At 38.5% G+C, this 20,725-nt stretch overlaps 1 protein-coding gene across 1 annotated transcript in view; it reads right to left on the reverse strand.

Annotated features, from left to right (window-relative positions):
* Positions 1-20,722, reverse strand: part of XKR6 (XK related 6) — a gene marked incomplete at its 5' end in the record, with an annotated part of 320,117 nt that extends 299,395 nt beyond the window's left edge. Inside the window, one exon of the mRNA XM_040457393.1 lies at positions 20,253-20,722. Within this exon, the coding sequence (XP_040313327.1) occupies positions 20,253-20,722 (470 nt within the window). The remainder of the gene's footprint in view (positions 1-20,252) is intronic.
* Positions 20,723-20,725: the final 3 nt, after the last annotated feature.

Consider the following 20,725-nt stretch of genomic DNA (forward strand, 5'->3'; position numbering starts at 1 on the left):
AAGAATGCCACGTGACAATGGAATCAGGTAATGAAATTATGCAGCTGCAAGGCAAAGGGTGCCAAGGCCTGTCACCACCAGTAGCTAGGAATGGACAAGGAGCCCTTTAGCCAGTCTCAGAAGGGCCATGGTCCTTCCGACACCTTGGTTTCAGTCTTGTCTCCAGGACTGTCAGAGAATAAATGTCTGTTGTTTCAAGCTCTCCGGTTTGTGATCCTTTGTTACAGCAGTCTTTAGGAAGAAACTGATAACAGTGATCTAACGTATATTCCAAGATACTTCTCTGACAGAGAAAGCCTGAAGCCTGAGTTCCTTCTGTACTGGGAACTACACAGAACTGATCCCATCGTACTAAGTTTTGTAACAGAGGCAAGAAATCAGGGTATAGAACAGATAGCAAGGTACCAGGCCACAGAGGCTGGGTGGGAGCCAGGTCTTCCAATCAACAGGCAGCAGCAGGAAACCGTCCTATGGATAAAGAGGTTAACCTAATCGACACTATTACTGGCAAAATGACTAAAAACAGACCACAAACGTGGATTCTGGTCAAATCAATAATTTCACATGTTCAACAACGAATCAGTCTACTCTGGTATAATCTTTTGAAAGTTTATCAGCTCCGGGATTGACCTGCAGCAACCTCAAGAATATTATGAAACTTGGAAAATTATAAATTGGCCCAAAAATTAATGTATTAAAAATGGATTACTTCATTAAATAGTCTCATGTGATGTCAGGTGGTCATCAAGCAGTTTCTGAAGAGTACAACTAAATTCCAACCAAAAAGAAACTTTGTGTACATATACATTAAAGTTCGGAGAGAAAAAGAAAGGATACAAAATTTCCCAGCCATGAAGAAATCACTAAAAAAAAAAAAAAAAAGGAAAAGAAAAAAAAATTTAATTTTTAAGTAGAAACATTTAAAGGTTAAAAAAAAAAAAAAGATATGAGAGAAGAGCGTGGACCAAACAGAAAACTTCTAGTTTCACTGTAATCTGGGCTGTAAATAAAATTGAGACAAAGCCCTTAAAAAAACACAATTGCTAAAATACAGATAAACACATCCTTCTTTAATTCTCCATTTTCTGACTGGTTTTGGTTCTGTCTGAGCCTACAGGAGTCCAATAGCCCAAAGAATAGATATCTAGCTGGAGAAAACCAAGATACGGTTGACAATTGGGACTACAAGTTGACAGATGTCTCCTTTTTAAAAGCAAATAACTGATTATTCTTATTAATTCCTACCGGGCACCTAGCCTTTAGCCACCATACACGGAAAAAAGATTAAAATAAACCACTACATACTTTTAGTTCATGTAACATTTCAAAGGCAAGAGATTAAAACCACCACCTGAGCCAACCAGACCCTAAGAAACTGTCACAAGCAAACCTCCCAAATTGGTGAAGGCTATTTTCAAGGCAGCATTAGAATGAAAATACCGTGTGTGTGTATGCGTGTGTGTGTGGTCACGCGCGTGTGTGTGTGTGTATACTTATATTCGCATCACAGTCTTGTGTCTCCCCCTCAAAATTCTGGTGTTGAAGTCCTACCCCTTCACTGAAGCCCAACTCAAACTCTATGTTCAGAGACTCCCATTTACACCCATCTTCTAAGTACTGAGTGTCTATCGTTCAGTTAGATAGGTGGCTTAGTTGCCCTGTGTCAACACCATGCAATGCTTTAATGCCACGTTTGTTCATTCTTTCAAACAGTGCACCCTTCTATGTACAAATTTCTTTGCAAGAAATGAATACGAATCAGACACAGAGCCCACTCTTAAAGGAGAGAACAAATTATAAATAAAGTAAAAAATAAAATAAAAATATTAAGTGCCAAAGTACTTTCCCTGAGAAAGCGAACAGTCAAGAATGATGATTTGAATGGAAAGACCAGTACCCATTTTCATGGAAGAGTTAACCATTTAAAAAGGTCATAAAAAATCATTAGAGGGGCGCCTGGGTGGCTCAGTCAGTTGAGCGTCCGACTTGACTCCAGCGCAGTCATGATGTCGTGATGGTGGGATCAAGCCCCAAGTCAGGCTCTGAGCTGACAGTGAAGAGCCTGCTTGGGATTCTCTCTCCCTCTGCCCCTCCCTGGCACTCACTCATGCTCCCTTTCTCTCTCTCAAAATAAATAAATAAACATTAAAAAGATAGTTAGAATTTGAACAGAGCAATACAAAGGACTACCCATGTGGGGGATTTTCAACACAGGCACTCTATCTTTTAGACTGAGTAATTCTTTGTCACAGAGGACTGTCGTGTTCACTGCAGAATGTTTAGTAGCGTCCCTTGCTTCAACCTACTAGATGCCAGCAGCACTCTCGCTGTGACAACCAAAAAGTCTCCAAGATACTAGTTAAAAGTTTGGAGTATATTCTGCGAATGAAGAGGGGCCACTGAAGATCTTTGACCCAGTAGTAGCAGGTCCAGAGAAGTTCTGTCAGTAATGTTGTTTGGAAAGGTTGTAAAATGGCTAGTTAACATCCTTCCTTGCTGAAAGGATTTTAAAGGGTTGTTGCATAGTTAAACCTTTATACACAGTATTTTCCTCATCAACTATAGGGTGGTGAACTCTTTTTCCATCAAAAGTTTATACATGCATGACAATATTTTACAGCAACGTTTTTCTTTTTTTGTTTTAAAGTCATCTCTATACCCAACGTGGGGCTCAAACCTACAACCCCAAGATCAAGAGTCACATGCTCCACCAACTGAGCCAACCAGGCACCCCAACATTTTTTCTTTAAAAAGTTCACATTAAAAAAAAAATCAATCAATAATAACAAAATTAAAAGCTCATGTTTTAGATTTTGGGGGTAGTAGATAATGTTTTTGACTTTTATTTCAAAAGACAGCCACCTAACTTCATTCTTAAATATACACAACCCACTTTTTACACAAGCATTTATCAAATGTAAACGAATTACAAAGTGACTATAGTTTTCTCCTTGGTTTCACTTACAGTAAGAACAGTCACTTAATAAACACATATTTATAACTCCTTTAACATTATCATATCTTTATTTGGAGAATTTACTTTGAATACCTAAGCAAGGTACTTGGTATGTATAGAAAGAGATCTAGGTAATAGATAAAGGAGGAAAATTTGGCCAAGTAGAACCTTATCAATGCCAGGTACAATCCTAAAGACTGTGGGCCAGGTAGAAAAAGCTGTTAATATTGAACATTCTTTTATTTTTTATTTTTAATTTTTTTACATTTATTTTTGAGACACAGAGAGCACAAGTGGGGGACTATGAGGACAGTATTCATCAGTATTAAAAAACAAAATATCAGTATTTTGTTTTTTAAACTGGCCAATGGTCCTGGGTGAGGAAGAGAAAAAGATTTCATCTGTTCATGTTTTTATGTTTTAAGTTGTAAGGCTAGAAAGAAGTCAAAATATCTGAAGGGTTTGTTGATTTTTTTAACTGTGGTAAAATACACTTAACATAAAATTTACCATCCTTCCCATTTTTAAGTGTACAGTGGCACGAAATACATCCACAGTGTGGTACAACCATCACCAGCATCCACCCACACAACTCTTTCCATCTTCCCAAACTGAAACTGTACCTGACTTTCTGTTCTTCCCTCCCTGCCTGCTCCCTGGTAACTACCACTCTACTTTCTGTCTCTATGAAGTTTACTCTTCTAAGTAACCTGCTTTCGTTAACTGTCTTATGTCACTTAGGATAACGTCCTCAGGGTTCGTCCATGTTGTAGCCTGTGTCAGACCTTCCTTCGTTGGGATGAATAATAAGTAGTCTATGTATATGCTACATTTTCCTTATCCATTCATCCATCCATGGACATTGGGTTGTTTCCCCCTTTTGGCTAGTATATATAATGCATCTATGAACACAGGTGTACAAATATCTCAAGTCCCTGTTTTCAGTTCTTTTGGGTTTATAACCAGAAGTGGAATTGTTGCATCACATAGAAATCTACATTTAATTTTTTGAGGAGCCACCATACTGTTTCCCATAATGGCTGCACCACTTTACATTTCCAGCAACACACAAGGGTCCCAGTTTCTCCACACCCTCACCGATACTTGTTATTCTGCTGTTGTTGTTTTACTGTAGCTATCCTAATGGGTGTGAAGCGTTATCTGCTCAATTTTTAAAAAAATATTACTCAAGATTGTATCTGTGTCAATCAAGAGTATTATGTGAAGTTAATTTACTTATTTTTAATTTGGCCTTTAATTTGGCCTTAGAGTTCCCTAAGATCTGTGTTAACATTACTATAATGCCACTAAGTATGATTTTGGAAGAGTCCACCCAAAAGTGAGCTGATAAATTAAAACCTGAAAAGGCTTATGAATAAGCTTTTAAACACAGCGTAACCATTATAACATCTGAAGCAGTAATATTGGAATGCATAGATGTACCAGTATTTATTTTGATCAAGCTCAGACAGGGTCACCTTGTGGCTTTATACAATACTGGGGAGTGAGATCTGTTTGTAGTGTGGGAAATAGCGCATGCCTACAACAGATAGACTAGTGGGAGGGAAAGACTAAGCCAATTCCAGATAATATAAGTAAATATACTAAAAGTATTAAATTATATTAATAAGATCAATGGGACAAAAGTTTTATCTCAAATAACGTGTATTTGACCTGTAACACCATATAGCTTCTGTTAAAGGTTTTGGTGTATAATTTTTATCCTAATTTGCAGTTTTATCATTACAGTATAATAGTCTCAGAAAATATTAATTACTTATTAGGCATACAAGTCACAGATCTTGGCTTTGTAGAAAAAACAAGGATCTTCATCTAGACCCCTCATAGAGTCTCAACTGATGGTGATATTATGTAGAGGAGCTTTATTAAATAGCCTCTAAATAACACATGTATTTATTATTTTAAAGTTTCAGTAAGCTAATATTTAAAGCCAATTAAGAATACCAGAAAACGTAACCTAAATAATATTTGGAATTAACAGAACAAACATCTTAAACCAGTTGACTGTTAAACCTTCAATACGAGAGTAATAGGTTCTATTTTTTAAATATTTTATGGATTTCGATAAGAACTTCTAAAACACACTGACATGTTTTGATGAAAACATTTTAGTTTGAGTTTTACACTGATTAATACTTAGATGCTTCAACAACTTTGTAAGGAATTTTTAGATAATTTTAATCCATCCCCAGTGGTTATTAGCATACAAATAGAATCTAGAATTTTAATAATGGAAAGTTTAGTATAAAATTCAAAACTTAAGTATGAATTTTACACATATATTTAGGTCATATATTTGGTGGCCTTTACAATTAACAAATGAAAAACAAGAAGTGACTTTCAGGGGTACTTATTGGGGAATAGTGCCCAACCAGGTCTCCAAGTATGGGACATAGCTTTGTTTCACATCAGCTGTGCTCAGGTCGCAAGATCCCAAACTGTCCTGAATCAGATGAACTATTGTTTAAGACTTGAAACACTGGGGGCGCCTGGGTGGCTCAGTTGGTTAAGCGTCTGACTTTGGCCCAGGTCATGATCTCACAGTTCGTGAGGTCAAGCCCCGCGTCAGGCTCTGTGCCGACAGCTTGGAGCTTGGAGCCTGGAGCCTGCTTCAGATTCTGTGTCTCCCTCTCTCTCTCTGCCCCTCCCAGCTCATGCCTGCACTCTGTCTCTGTCAAAAATAAATAAACTTTAAAAAAAAAAAAGACTTGAAATACTGACAAGGGTTAGACATAGGGCCACAATACTTTTTATTTAGTTTATGAGGGACATTTTTACCTCAATTAAATTTCATCTGAAAAGTTTAACTCTAGTTGTATTATTCCATTACATTTTAATTTAGTATATTTAGTATGGATCACACTTAAAATGTCTGAACTTAGTTATTTTTATTAAAGGCTACTTTAAATAGTTACTTGTTTTACCTGACCAATTAAAACAGGGGTTGGCCTGTTTTTATACGACCCTCAGGCAAAGGATAGTTTTTACATTTTTTAAAGGATACAGTGAGACAGAGGCCTGACACGACTCACAAATCCTAAAATATTGAAAACATGAATCAAACTAAAATGAAATTCTCTTTGATACTTCAGGCGATAGCAACTTACATCACACACCCACATGTATATACCTTCCGTTAATCTGAAGGATACCTGGTCTAAGCTCAGAATTCTTCCTTTCTCAGCGCGTCCACCAAAATCTAAGCTTCCTCTTCTATGGTCCAAAGCTGCCGCCTGGGCACCAATACATTTCCCAGCCTCACCTGATGTGGTTACAGTCACAGGGCTAGTTCTTCACAATGGATTTTCAGCACAAGTGATGTGTTCACTTTTAGGTAGGGCTTTTAGGAAGCAATTATACTCTCTCCATTTTCCCTTTCCTCTCACTGGCTGAATGCTGAGGGTGTTGAGTCCCTAGAGGATGTAAAAGCCACTCTCAGCCAGGACCACCCACAGGAGACAAGACATTTCTATTGTGTTAAGTCACCAAAATTTTTGCTATTATACTTACTGAGGAAACAAACTGTTACAGTCACTAACATAAATGTTGTATATCTGCTGCCTTTCACATTTAACTAACTTCTACTTATTTTGGAAATTCTCCCAATCATCCTTTAAAAAAAAAAAAAACACTCTCTGAAAACAGATTGTTTATATTGCTGAAAGCCGTCTGTTTATTCTACCCATCAGTCTTTTCCTTGACAACTGGCTACTGTTGCTCCTTTTTCTGTTTACTGTATGCTCAGATGAATTTTAATTTAAAAGCTCACTAAAACCACATTTCAAATGAACCAAAATTTAAAACCATTCCTGCTCCACATATGTGGTTCAAATGATGCGGCACTGAGACATCCCCACATTCCATCCAATGACTATGTGATAGAAGCAGACATTTTAAAATGGATTAAAATAGCCCCTCTTCACTTACTTATTGTATCTAAGGGCCAAAAAAAAAAAACCAAAAAACAAACCAAAAACAAAACTTGAGAAGGGTACCAATTTCACTTAACGTTGAAACACTAGTGTCTCCCAAACTAGAACTTCCCAAAACAATAGAACCTTGGTATTTTCAAGAGCTGCATTATGAAACCGTCAGAGACTCAAAAATATGTCAGTTCTGCCAAAATGCATGCTTCTGTCCCATGGATTCCTTCACACCTGCCTGGCAAAATGGGAATGACAACAGTGTGATGGGAAAGTAGTGTTGGTTCTTGAGTGATTCTTCCCAACATGTTAATGTTTTGAAGCTATCCTGGACAAGACTGTTCAGAAATAATGAGAAAGACTTAGAGGGAAAAACAAAATAAAGATTTTAAGAAAAGTGGTAACTGAGAATCTTACCAAAGTCTTACCTTCCTGTGGCACAAATAGGGGTGGTCACTTTACTGGCTTTAGGGTCTGTTATGCTCTCCACTATCTTGTGATGCTGTGGATACACATGAAGGCTACACCTTGCATCAGAGCTTTAATTATGGTGAAACCGGCCTCCAATAGAAGCTAATGGCTACAGGAACCTACATATCAAAGAAAAACATGTCCCAGAATAAAATAAGACCTAGAATCATCTTGGCAGGGAGTGCAAATGTCACCCATACTACCGTAGTGGTATTTTTATCTGGATTCTCATTGTTTTTGTTAATGCTATGGTTACATAGTTTTAAGTAGTCTAGCCTTAATCCTTTTGTTCCCCCCACAGGCCTTAGTTTTAGTGCGTGATTTTGCAGAATGAGAGGTTTTTCAGGAATAGGTATGAGCATATCACAAATTGAGATCGTGAACTGCAAATGTCAAGCAAACAGGCAAAATGACACAATCCAACCTCATGGGTCCCCATTACAAATCCTTTAGCAGCCTGACAAACACCATCTCATTTAATCCTAGACAACTACCATCTGAAAACCTACCTAAAAATTATGTGGTCCCTAGCAAACAATGGAAACCATATAGTCCATAAATGCTACAAACATATTCTAATTCTCCATATTTCCAAATCTATAATATAATTGCTTTTAACTTCATTTTCGCTTTTACAACTGTCATTTAGTCTGCAAACAGAGTAATAAATCCTTTAGGTAGCTTCTCTGTTCTCCTAGTCCAAAGGCATACCATCACACACTAGGTCTAACCAAACCATTTGGGATTGCTTGAATTTTGAAAATATAACTTCCTTTTTAGAAAGCATAATCTTTTCCTTCGGAGTCAGCTTTCATGGAAACTGCTTTAAAGAAGGCAAAATGGCAGCATCCTGAACATACAAGGCTCCTTATACTATTTAGGTGACTCCTCCAGAGCTGCATTCCTCATAACCAAGCAAAATGACAGATGTGGGAATTTTGCTCATTTCGATCCAAAATCAGAGGATCTAACCTGGTCTACATGGTGCTCGCCCATAAACTCTGTGCCCCATCTCTGCCAGCCATTGCCTCCACTAGGATTTCTGACCCCAAACTTCCCAGTTACAAGGAGCCTGAACTGCCTCACCACTGCCACACTACATTCCCACATGGAACCCCGAGGGACACTATTTTGGTATGTACGGATTCTAGGTTTCCTTGTTGATCTACTGCACTGATATCCTACCAACATGGAGTAACAGAGTAAAACACTCCATGACCCCTTCCGATCCCCTTCCCTAGTTATCCACCCTCTGCTCATGAATCTGTCAAGCAAAATGTAGTGAAATCATTTTTCTTCTCTGCTTCCTTCATCCCTGTGTGTAATGACACCCATTTAATACCTTTTAGGTCACTTCTCCTCTTTCACTCACTGGTTTCTTTTTAGGAATCCTACCTTAGTACTGACTTCAACATATACAACATTTCTGAAAATTCGAGATGTGAAATTCACTCTGGATTGAATATCAATCTCCCCAACCCCTAACCTGGCACTTCTAGAACACTAACAGTGGTAATTTGTGTTAATAATGACCCCAAAGTACTTCAAACTTCCAAAGAAGCTTCTGAATCAAAGGAATATTCAATTATACACCATACAGTTTTAAAGTTAAATGTCTTTACAATATTCTAAGGCTTTAGTTTATGGTAATCCATATGCCATAATAGATGACAAATCTTGCTACTACTTGATTAATACACACTTTCACCAACCCATTCCAACTAAGGGTAAGGTCAAATCAGAGATTGCTTTAACACTGGTGTGATCCATTAAAATCATCCTCACGACTTCCTCTGTATGGTCCACTGCTCTAAATCTGGCATGCCCAGTGCTCAGATTTATAAAAACTTTCCAAGTGATCCTAACAGAAACTGCTTCTCAAGAACTATCACTGCAAATAGTGGCAAAAATCAACCTATACAACTGTGGTCCTCATCTCGGTGCACTGCTGGGGGACCTTTGTGAAAACATAGGCTTTTAAAACATACAGATTCCAAGGCCTTTCCGGATCTAATGGATCCTAATCTGTTATGGTAGTACCCAAATATCCAACTCCTCAGATGATTCCAATGCACAGCCAAAGTTTGGAAATAATAGCTTTATAATCTCAGGAATCTTAAGAGCTGTTGCTTTCAGTGTTTCCAACAGGTCACAAAGAACCAACATACGGGTGCAGCCTTTAGGTGGGACCTGCAGGGATAAAGAGTGGCCAAGAGGGTGTGGTCAACCCTACATACTCCTTTCTGTAATGTGGAAATCACGGGGTTGGAAGAATCACCTATCCCAAGAAAGAGACTAGGGTGAAGTACAGAAAATAACTTCCTAAAGATATACACTCAGCAGTACCACTCAGCTGCTTGAATCACAACAGCAGTTACAACTGACTAAGAGTCATAAGCCTACCACACTCCTCAGAGTTTAATACATTAGACTAGAAATCAGAGGTCTCAAAGGACCCTAGCTTTACATCAAGAGGGCCCAGTGGTTCAAGAATATCATTTCTCCATTTTCAATAAGCAGAGCAGCAAAGTCCCAAAGTAAAGCAAAGTAATTAGTGAGAAGAGCCTTCTGATCATTACAAGAGAAGTCTGATAAAGAAAACTGCACAAATTTTGCCATCAATGAGATCTACCTTCAAAACCTTTCTCCACCAGTTAGTTACCAGTAACATCAGATTACTTAACCTCTCTAAACCCATTTCTTCCTCTATAAAATGAGCACAAAAACTTATGAAAATTTAAATGAGACAATATTTGCAAAAAGAGAATTTTCAATACAGCTGCCTTTCCTCCTTAGTAATTTCTATACGCCTCTTCTATACCACTCTCCTTTAAGTCATACATACTAATAGTTACTACATATCTCTGTTAGTCTTTACCTTGACTTATTGCTATTACATATGAGAAACACATGAGAACACTAATTTTGCTCCTCCAAAACTAACATGCAGTGTAAACTTTGTCTACTGACAACCCACTGAGAACTCATCAGGGCCTAGATTCATACTCACTTCTTCAGGACAGAATTTCTTTTTTTTTTAATTCTCAGGTACTGATTCCTCTAGAGCAAAGGCTCCCTAACTTTAAAGAAAGGTAAGAATTACTGGGGAGCTTGTTTAAAATACAAATCCCACCTCCCACCAACAATGTCATAATTGATAACAGGGAGGATTCTCACTGGCTGCTAATGGCAGTGGGTAAAAGGTTGCTAGGAAACAACACTGACATCTTGCCAAAGTATTATCCCACGAGTTATTTACTGGTTGCAAAAGGGAAAAAATATATACCTCTATACAGAAAAATCTGGCAGTCAGAATCTTAACCAAGAGATAAACCTTAGCATCACTAACAGTGCAACACATCAGATACCATGTGCCTGTTGACAGGACGCAAAAAGGAAGTAGGAAGCAGTATTTTGGCAAACATATGTACCCTGAATAAAATCAATCCCCTACCCTAGATGCACCTTAAAGTTGACCCAGAAAACAGAGAGGTCAGATGATCCTTGGAAAAAACAATTAGGCAATCCAAAATATAGAACATGTATGAACTGGCCTAGAGTCTGCATAAGTCAATGTCACGAGGGGCAAAAATGTAAGAAAACTGTTCTAGGGTAACAGAAACAAAAGCAATGAGTGAATTATAATTAAATCCCTGTTTGGAGGGGAAAAAACCTATAGAAGAAATTGTTGGGGGCAAATGGGCAAATGTGAATATAAGCAGTTATTACATGATTCTGTAAAATTATGGAATCATTGATAATGATGGGATAATGGTATTACAGCTATGTAGAATTATTCTAATTATTTAGTATTTGAAGTACAGAGAGGTGCTTCCACATAGTATGTTAGATATACAAACATACACTGACAAAGATATCTATGTTAATTATTGAAACCAGGTAGATGGTAACAGGTGTTCACTACTCTTTCTAACTCTCTGTATGCTTAAAAGTTTCCATAATGAAGACTAAGAAAAACACATTCCCTGGCCCAACTCTATGAGACTCTAATTCCTTAAGCCTGTGGTAGGCCCATAAATCTGCATTCGAGTAGCCCTGGGGCCTATCCTAAAATACAAGATGTTCTCTCACCACTCTAAGAAACACAGCTGAAGACAGAAAGTAAGGTGTGTCCACTATCTGGAAGAGCTTGGGTTCTAAACTCTGTGCCAGCTCTATTTTATTGGCAGGCTTCCCAAGCAATGGATTTGGTATCTTCCTCACTGTTGCCATCTTTCTTCATGTGTCCAGTATATTTAGGATGGACTAAAAAGGAGGCATAATAGTAAAAGATTTCTATTTCATGTACCTATGATTCCTTGAGAGCATCTCCCCACGGTAAACAATAATTAGCAACTCTAACTCCCAAGAGTGCTTTAAAGAATTCTTGTTTACCTTTCTCTGAACTGAATATTCAAATTTCTTCCTAGAAATGGGTAATGAGTACACAGTCCATAGTCTACAAATTGATAACCAAAATAAAACAGAAATGGTATCCTCACAATTGAAAAAGAAAAAAAGACCAAAATACCGCACTCAAAACTTTTGACTACAACAAACTAAAAAGCTTTTGTACAAACAAATGGGAGTACATCAAACTGAAAGGCTTTTACACAGCAATGGATATGACCAACAAAATGAAAAGGCAATGGGAGAAGACAGTCACAAATGATATATACAATAAGGGGTTAACATGTGAACTATATAAAGAACTCATAATTCAGTATTTAAAAACTAATAATAAACACTTCAATTAAAAAAATGGACAGAGGAGGGAGAGGAGGGTGCCTGGTGGCTCAGTTGGTTGAGGTCTGACTCCTGATTTCACTCAGGTCATGAGATCAAGCCCCACGGTTAAGCTCTGCTCTGAATGTGGAGCCTGCTAGAGATTCTCTCTCTCCCTCTGCCTCTCTCTCTCTAAAAACAAAACAAAAAACAGGACAAAACAAGAGACATTTTTCCAAAGACACACAGATGGCCAACAGGCAATGAAAAGATGATCAATTTCAGTAATCATCAGGGAAATGCAAATCAAAACCACAAGAAATCACCTTACACCTGTTAGAAGTAACAAGTGTGGCGAGGATGTGGAGAAAAGGGAATCTCGTGCACTGTAAGTAGTTAAGGTTGTAAATTGGTGCAGCTACGGTGGAAAACAGTACGGAAGTTCCTCAAAAAATTTAAAATAGAACTACCATACAATCCAGCAATTCCAGTTCCAGGTATGTATCCAAAGAAAACAAAAACCACTTTGAAAAGACATGTGTACCCCTACGTTCATTATAGCAATGTTTGCAATAGCCAAGATATGGAAGCAACCTAAGTATCCGTCAATAGACGAATGGAAAAACAAGACGTGGTATATTACCCAGCCATAAAAGATGAAATCTTGGGGTGCCTGGCTGGCTCAGTTGGAAGAGCATGTGACTCTTGATCTCAGGGTCATGATTTGAGCCCTACACTGGGTGTAGAGATAGACTGATTGATTAAATAAACACATAAAACCTAACTTCAAATAAATTATCTTAAAAAATGAAATCTTGCCATTTGCGACAACATGGATGGACCTATAAGGTACCATGCTAAGTGAAGTAAGTCAGTGATTTCACTTATATGTGGAATCTAAAAAACAAAACAGAAAAAAGACTCAGATACAGAGAACAAACTTGACGGTTGCCAGAGAGGAGCGCAGTGTGGTGATGGACGAAACAGGTGAGGAGGATTAAGAGGCACAATCTTCCAGTTATAAAATGCATATGACACAGATATGTAACACACAGCAGAGCTATTAAATTACTATGTTGTATACCTGAAATTAATGAAATATTGTATGTCAATTACTCGTCAGTAAAAAAAGTTATTTTAAAAACTGGCATTTCAAGGTAAAAGTGATATATGAGAAACTTTGTTAGCAATACGCAAAATACCTTAGGGATATAGTGATTTGTTTTAAAATGGGTAAAAACAATGTAATATACCAAGACATATACATATCAGATATACAGAAAAGAAAAATCTAAAGGTGAATCTTGTGTAGAAATGCTATCAATGTCATTGTAACAATATTCACTAAGTCCTCCAAGCAAAATCAGGAAATACAACTAGAACCAGAAAAGTACCTATACCATAATCTAAGAATACCAAAACCAAAATTCACTTAGAATTATTTCCCAGAACAGCTCACAACTGACATAGAAGCTACCATTAAAAAAACAATAATTACGAACACTAACTTTTCAAAGTTAGAGAACACATAGCAAATAATAAACTGCAGTAGGTGACTTTGAGGTTCCTCCCCAATAAAGAAATTAATCTAATAAACAATCCAGGAAAACCTCCAAAATCTAGAACTTGGATACATACATTGCTTTAAACTTAATCTAACAGTAAAAAAATTTATAACTGAAGACTACAAAAAATGAACTTTAAAAGATGTGAATTTTAGCTGAAATTGCAAATTCACAAAGTTAGCTAATAAACCAGCATTAACACATTTCTTAGAAAGTCTAATCTGCTATGAATTCTAACATTAACTGCAGAGAGATAAAAATGCCTCTACAGGCAGCAAAGTTATTGAAAATAATGAGAATGTGTTTAGTATATCAAAATAACACATGGTAAAATTTCAAGGCAGTTCCTGGGAAACCTATACATTTCAAAATATTTTAACTGCTCAAACTAAAGCATGAAATTGCTTCTTTAAAACTTCAGAGTGTTAATCCCTATCAGCATAATAAACTTTTTAAAACTGAAGAGACCTTAAAGATCACTAACTTTAACTTCTCATTTGATAAATATGAGAAAATTGAAGCCAGAGATTTTTTTGTAACTTGTAGAATGATAAACCAGACTTCTTAATTCCAATCTACAGTGTTCCCTGTATACCACACTATGTATGTCCTGTCCCTTAACAACAACAACAACAAATCCCCAATAACAATAAGTAGTGGATTGTCTTCAGGCAAATGTAAAAAGTCACTGAACTTTTTAAATGAGGTTGTGTGTTCATGACATTTTAAAAAAATTTAAGTCGTTCAGAAAGAAACAAGAAATCCAGAATTCTAACTAGAAGAAAGTAGGTAAACAGAACATTATGAAGGAATAAACTAAAGTTTTAGCCATAAACTTCCTTGCAGAAGTAACACCATAAAGCTACCAGCCCAGGGTGAAAATGGCAATACGTCAGACACAGATTACTTCTGAATCCCACAGAATCTTTGCAATAGTCCAGAATTTATCAGTTACATAAGCCTAAGTGACTTTTGGATAAAGTCTGCAAAATCAAACCATACTGCAAAACAGTACGTGTATTGTTAAGAGACAGAAATGAACTGCCTGTGATTTCTGACATGTGCCTACTACATTTCTAGAACGCTACATTTCTGTAACATAGAGTTTAAGGCTTTGTTTCTCCATCATTCTGGAAATACTATCCTTCATCACTAGTTGCAATGTTACTCAACACCATGCCATTTTTTTCATCACCTTCCCTTGAAAAGTTACCATAAATGTCAAGTTTTACTGTTTCTATTCTTTGAAAAATGAGAAATAATTTTCAGGGAAGCTCTCTTCATAGTCATTCTCCTTGAGGAAGTAGCTCTTTATCTATATATATAACTTCCACTAATTATGTATTTCTATGATTTTTCAGGTGGTGGGAGGGGGAAGGGAATAACTAGATTAAGACTACTTAATGTTGTGATACCTTTCTTTTTTCCTTTATGGTAACAAAGGGTCTTGCCCACTGCAAAATTATAAAATTATTCTATATTTTCTTTTACATGTACTATTTTATGTTTATATCTTTAATTCTTTTAGAATCTTTATTTATGTAAGGTAGAAATCAATTCTTCCCAACTGGGTAGTCATTTGCCCCAATATCATTTGTGAAATAACCCTTTTCCCCTTCATGGATTAGAAATGCTTTACTATCTGCTAAATTCCCATAAACCTGTCTATTTACCTCACTCCTTATTCTGTTTCACTACCTATTTGCCTAATTCCTCTGCCAGCCACACGTTGTTCTAATTATTGACACTTTACAGCACATCCGTTTTCTGGTAAGTGTCAACATTTTTTCAACAAGACTTTTTTTGATTGTGCAAAAACATTTACTTCTGGCAATTTTTCTCGTTTCCCCTCAAAAAAAAATCCCACTTTCTTTTGAAACAGAATTCCATTAAATTTATGGATAAAATATAATGTATTTTTAAAATATTTAGATTCCCATCTAGTAATAAGCAGATATGTAAAGCCCCCGACACTCTCTCTCTCTCTCTCACACACACACACACACACCCACACACACACACACACACGTGTATACAATCTTCATTTGACAGTGACTGGTACTCTGGCCCCACACGCATGAAATTTCCTTATTTGCAAGGTAACATTTCCATTCTTAAATCACAAAATCCTAGAGCAAGAAGAACATTATAGATCACTTAGTCCAATACCACTTGTAAGCCCAGTTATGTTTACCTTAAGCCTGCCCGAGATTCATTTCAAAGTTAAAAGTAATATACACCTTTTACACGCAACATAATCATAAAAGTACTACCTGGATCACACAAAAGCAAAGAAGTTACCTTTATTCAAGAGTACTTTCAACTTAGAAATCCTTTTAGAAGACCCATACTGGGCTCAAAACAAAAAAAAAAAACAAAACAAAAAACAAGAGTACCTTAAGGGCATATACTAGAAACAGCTCCAGGTACGTTTTTAGATACTGTTTCCAAGGCAAAGTCTTTTTGTTACAGTGGGTCCAGGAACCGAAAGTCATAGTACCACATCATTCCATTCCCAACTGTTCCATCATTTATTAAAAATCCAACAACAATCTCCAAATGAATAAGCTGAAACAATTCTAAAACTGTTTCTCAACTGTTTCTCTGGCTGCCCATGTAATCACCTGTAGAGCTTTTAAAAATAAGATTACTTGGGTCCCACTCTGGGACCTTAAACATTTTCTTTCTTTCTTTTTTTTTTTTAAAGCTGTAGTAGGTTCTAGTTTCAGCCAGAGTTAGGAACCAACATTCTAAAAGATTCAACAAGAACAAAGGCCCTTAAAATGCCAAGCATCCCTATATCTTGCGGGGGGGGGGGAGAAGCAGTAATGAAAAAACCATCTTCACCAGCCCAGCAACATTTGCTGCTGATTAAGCTGTGTCCCTACATTATGCCAGTCTTAAAACAGGAAAAACTGCAAAACACACAAAGCTTTTAACTGTTCATAGAAGGATGGGGCTATTATGATATGTGAAACACCTTTTTCTTTTTTCTCCCTTGAAGGCAACCCTCCACCCCACACCATCTCCCAGGAGAAAAGACAGTTGATACTCACTTTAAAAATGGCAAAAATTATTAAGATTTTAGATAAGTTCTTCTTTGACTTTGTGAAAAAGAAAGGTGTAAACACACCCATAAAAACAAATAGGGAGATTAACGATTGGCTGCGATATCATGACATTAGATGAAATTTCAGTCAAAGAACTGTTGCTTCGTGACTGCAGAGAACTGCCGAAACACTGAACACCCTCTAAAGGTAGCACAAAAGCAAAGGAAGGCTGATACACTGAAGGAAAAAACTTACAACGATGCAAATATACAAACTAAATCAATCCGTTCCTAAGGTCTAACCCTCTAAGAAAATGATCGCGCTTTCTAATAACACTTTCACTAAACTGAAGCCCGGCGTGACTCACATTCTTGTTATGAGTGACTCATATACCTTCCATCCTTGGGAAAAGCACCTGAAAAATAGAGCACATAAAGCTACACCGTTAAGTTACATGTTAAGTAATTAGTGAGAGTAACACATACATTAAGTAGACCTTAATCACACACCAAAACTCTGCAAAAGGAGGTCCATGAAACCAAATCATCCCACAGACAACTATTCTTCCACGCTCCAATTCTGGCCTAGCCAAAAATATTTTCTCACATTCTGTAAAGTCATTTGGTGAAAGAGCTATCAAGTATTTTGCATCTCGACAGGAAAGGCATCACACGTTAAAGTGTATCACCCTACTATCAAGGAAAACTAAATTCTCTTAAATTAGCACTGAGATCTGTCCAAGCATGAGTCAAATGATTTTACATTAAAAAAAAGAAGCAGGTGAAGAGACAGGTATTCATGGTTTAATGGAATCAGTTTTAACAATGTACAACTTTACCAACATGTTTCTTAGAAATGTAGCCCAAATCAGTGATATAATTCCTAGGCCTTACCCTCGTCACATGACCACATGAAATAGCAAAATTTAAGTAGCAAATATAATTAAGGGAACAACTGTAACCCCAAAAATCTGCAGTAAACTCTGAGATGATGTGTGTTTATACACACAATAAGTAATTGTTTGCCCAGAAATTCAAACAAAAAAAGGATGAAAACCTTCTTGTAATGCTTTTCATGTGAATGATTTGCATGCAAGCCACGTGCCTAGCAGGTAGTAAAGAGGAGACTCTGTTCCTGGGACATTTCAAACAAAACAAGCTTATTGAAAAATTTTAAAGCAAGGAAAGAAAATCCTTCATCAGCAATTATTTCTTTTGAAGTACAGCTACGTTGGAATAAATAACTTAGCTGAATTAATGTATCTTTTAGTACTTTATACTTTGAAAGCTTTATGAAAAATTTAGACACATATTCTAATCTTGAAAAAATTTAAACATAGTAAAATCATAGGCATCTTTCTGAAATATCTATACCACTGCACATCTTGAAACTTCAAAGGAAGATCTGGGAAAGAAATACATTACCCTATTTTAAACAAGTAAAAAAGCCTAAAATTACACTTAAAATGTACTTTTTAGTTTGTTCCAAAATCTGGACTTCTTTATCCAAATGCAATTAAGATTAGGGGAAAAATTGTTCTAAGAAATTTGTGAAGCTGAACTCCAATTCCATCATGTCCCAAAAGCTCACTACTAATAAATACCTAGGATGGATTACATTAGAAACATTCTCTCAGGAACTTGAACCTGACACCAAGATACTGATTGTCTACACTTTAGGAGTTAAAGACAGGGAGCGACAGGGGACTTTGGCTTGTTCAGAAACCTAGTTATTAAATATATGCGGCTTATCTTTAGTAGTATTTCAAAATCTCTCTCCCCCATCCTGCTTGTCCCTCTCCCCCTTCATTCTTTTGCATCTTACCAACCTGCAAGAAATCAAAAAAAGTATCCCCCGGATCAAACGTACTACCTTTGATTCAATATGGATTTGGGTGTTCAGGTAGGTTTTTAGATTTAGATTTCAAATGCAAAACATATTTCAAAATTTTACCTGACCGCATGCTACACTCAAAATTGCTAAAAGTTAATCATCATTTCCCCCCCTATTTTATCCCACTACCCCTTTCTTATAAACTTATCAGCAGGAAACCAATTATTTGCAGACAAGTACAGCTAGGAAAAAAAGGTTGCTAGGTTCAATCTAGGAGCACCAGTAAACAAGCCTAGAAGTATCAGAAAAATCAAGAACCACTCACAGGTCCCCAATCCCGAATCTGCATATAAACCCTACAGGACAAAGTTCTTGCAGTCACTTTCATGATTTGACTTAATTCAATCCCATGCTTTCTGAAACGTCTTTATTTGAAACTATAAAGAGAGATCTGGACAAACAATTCAAAAGACAATGAACTTTATGTCAGTTAACCTAAGTACATCTCAGTTAACTGAAATACAGAGCACCTAAAACCTCCTACTAGGTGCAGGACTCAGGGCTATCTAGGCAAAATGTCTTCTCACAGAAGCAATGTACCCAAAGAGCTGTGTGTAATTCGGCTTCAGTTAAGATTCGCTTCTCTTGCAAATGTTTACCTACAAACTCACAGTCTCCAGAATACACTCAAGCTTTTAAGTTGGAGGGCAAAGATTTACCAAGATTTTAAAGGGATCATTTCCTTAGTTAAGGTGGGTAGCAAAAAGAACCTCTGCAAGTGGTTTGGGAGGTATTCACCAGGCACAGGGGAAATTTACAAAAGAGGAAAGGGCCGCAGGGCCAAGCATGGGCTTGTGTAAACATAAATCCCCTACGCACTGGCCTAGGTATCAAAAACAACGTTCCTCCAGAATAGGTGTCCAGGTGGCTAATTGACTTTCTGGAGGTGAGAGTTAAAAACAAACGCTTCCACCCAGTATATACGACACAATTTTACCTGTCACCAAAAAAAGGGTCTAAACCAGCAAAAAAAAAAAAAAAAAAGAAACAAAAGTCATTTTTCCTTCAAGGAGGTCAGAGGTTTAGAGTCATTTGCAGGGGATAGGATTGCAGGGGGGAGGGCGCGTGGAATAAAGGAGTGCTAAAAGGAGAGGCAGAGAGGGGTTTTTTGCACAGGGCCCCACACGGGCCACTGCGGAGAGAAGACGGGGAAGAGGGGAAGATGTCTCACCAGGGGACAAAACCGAATGCAAAACCAGCTTGGAAGAAGGAAGGTCCCCCCCCCCCACCCCAACAGGAGGCGAGCTGGGGTGCAGATAAAAAGCGCTAGCGGCTGGTTACCTTGGGAAACAGGGGAAAGGGACAACGGGAATAAGAGGTCTACAGAGATGTGAGGGAAGGAAAAGGATGAGGCAGGGTCTCCGGTAAGTGCGAACCCGGGAAGAAGATAGACAAACAGCGGGACTGGGGCCTCCCAGGGCCAAAAGGCGTGGCCAGGGATCCGGATCAAACGACGGTCTTTTTCAGACGCCAGGGGAAGTGAGCGGCAAACCCCTCCTTCAAGACCCCGGGGCAGACCCGTCCGAGGGGCCCAACTGCGAGGCACCTCGAGGGCAGAACGCGCTCTGGAGGGCTCTGGCCTCGCCCGCGGGGCCCTCCGCAGGGCCGGCTGCCCGGGCCCCCGCCCCCACCCCCGCAGTGCTCTTACCTCCACACCTGCCCCATCTGCAGCAGGTGGATGACCGACTGCCAGATCCACACGGAGAGGCGGCACAGGCGCTGCGCCCCCGGCGTGGCCGAGCCCGGGCCGCCGCGGCCGTAGCCGGCCCCCATCATGGGGGGGCCCCGGCTGCTGAGCCCCTCCACGGCGCCCAGCCCGCCGCCCGTGTAGTCCTGCACGAACCAGCGGAAGCTCAGGCTCTGCACCAGCAGCGACGGCACCAGCACGAAGAAGAGGGTCAGCCCGAAGAAGCCGTAGTCCCCCTTGCGGTAGTAGTCGAGGGCCAGCCACAGGTCGGTGCCCACGTCCCCGAAGAAGACCAGCAGCGCCAGCACGATCCACAGGCAGTCGAGCCACGGCCGCTCCACCTGCGGCGGCGGCGGTTGCGGCCGAGCGGCAGGCGTCGGGGGGTGGTGGTCGGCGCCGGCGGCCGCGGGCGGCTGCAGCGGCTGGTCCCCCCC

This window comes from Herpailurus yagouaroundi, unplaced genomic scaffold (genome assembly GCF_014898765.1).
Source record: "Herpailurus yagouaroundi ecotype Mexico unplaced genomic scaffold, PumYag 28, whole genome shotgun sequence".
In the NCBI taxonomy this organism is placed as follows: domain Eukaryota; kingdom Metazoa; phylum Chordata; class Mammalia; order Carnivora; family Felidae; genus Herpailurus; species Herpailurus yagouaroundi.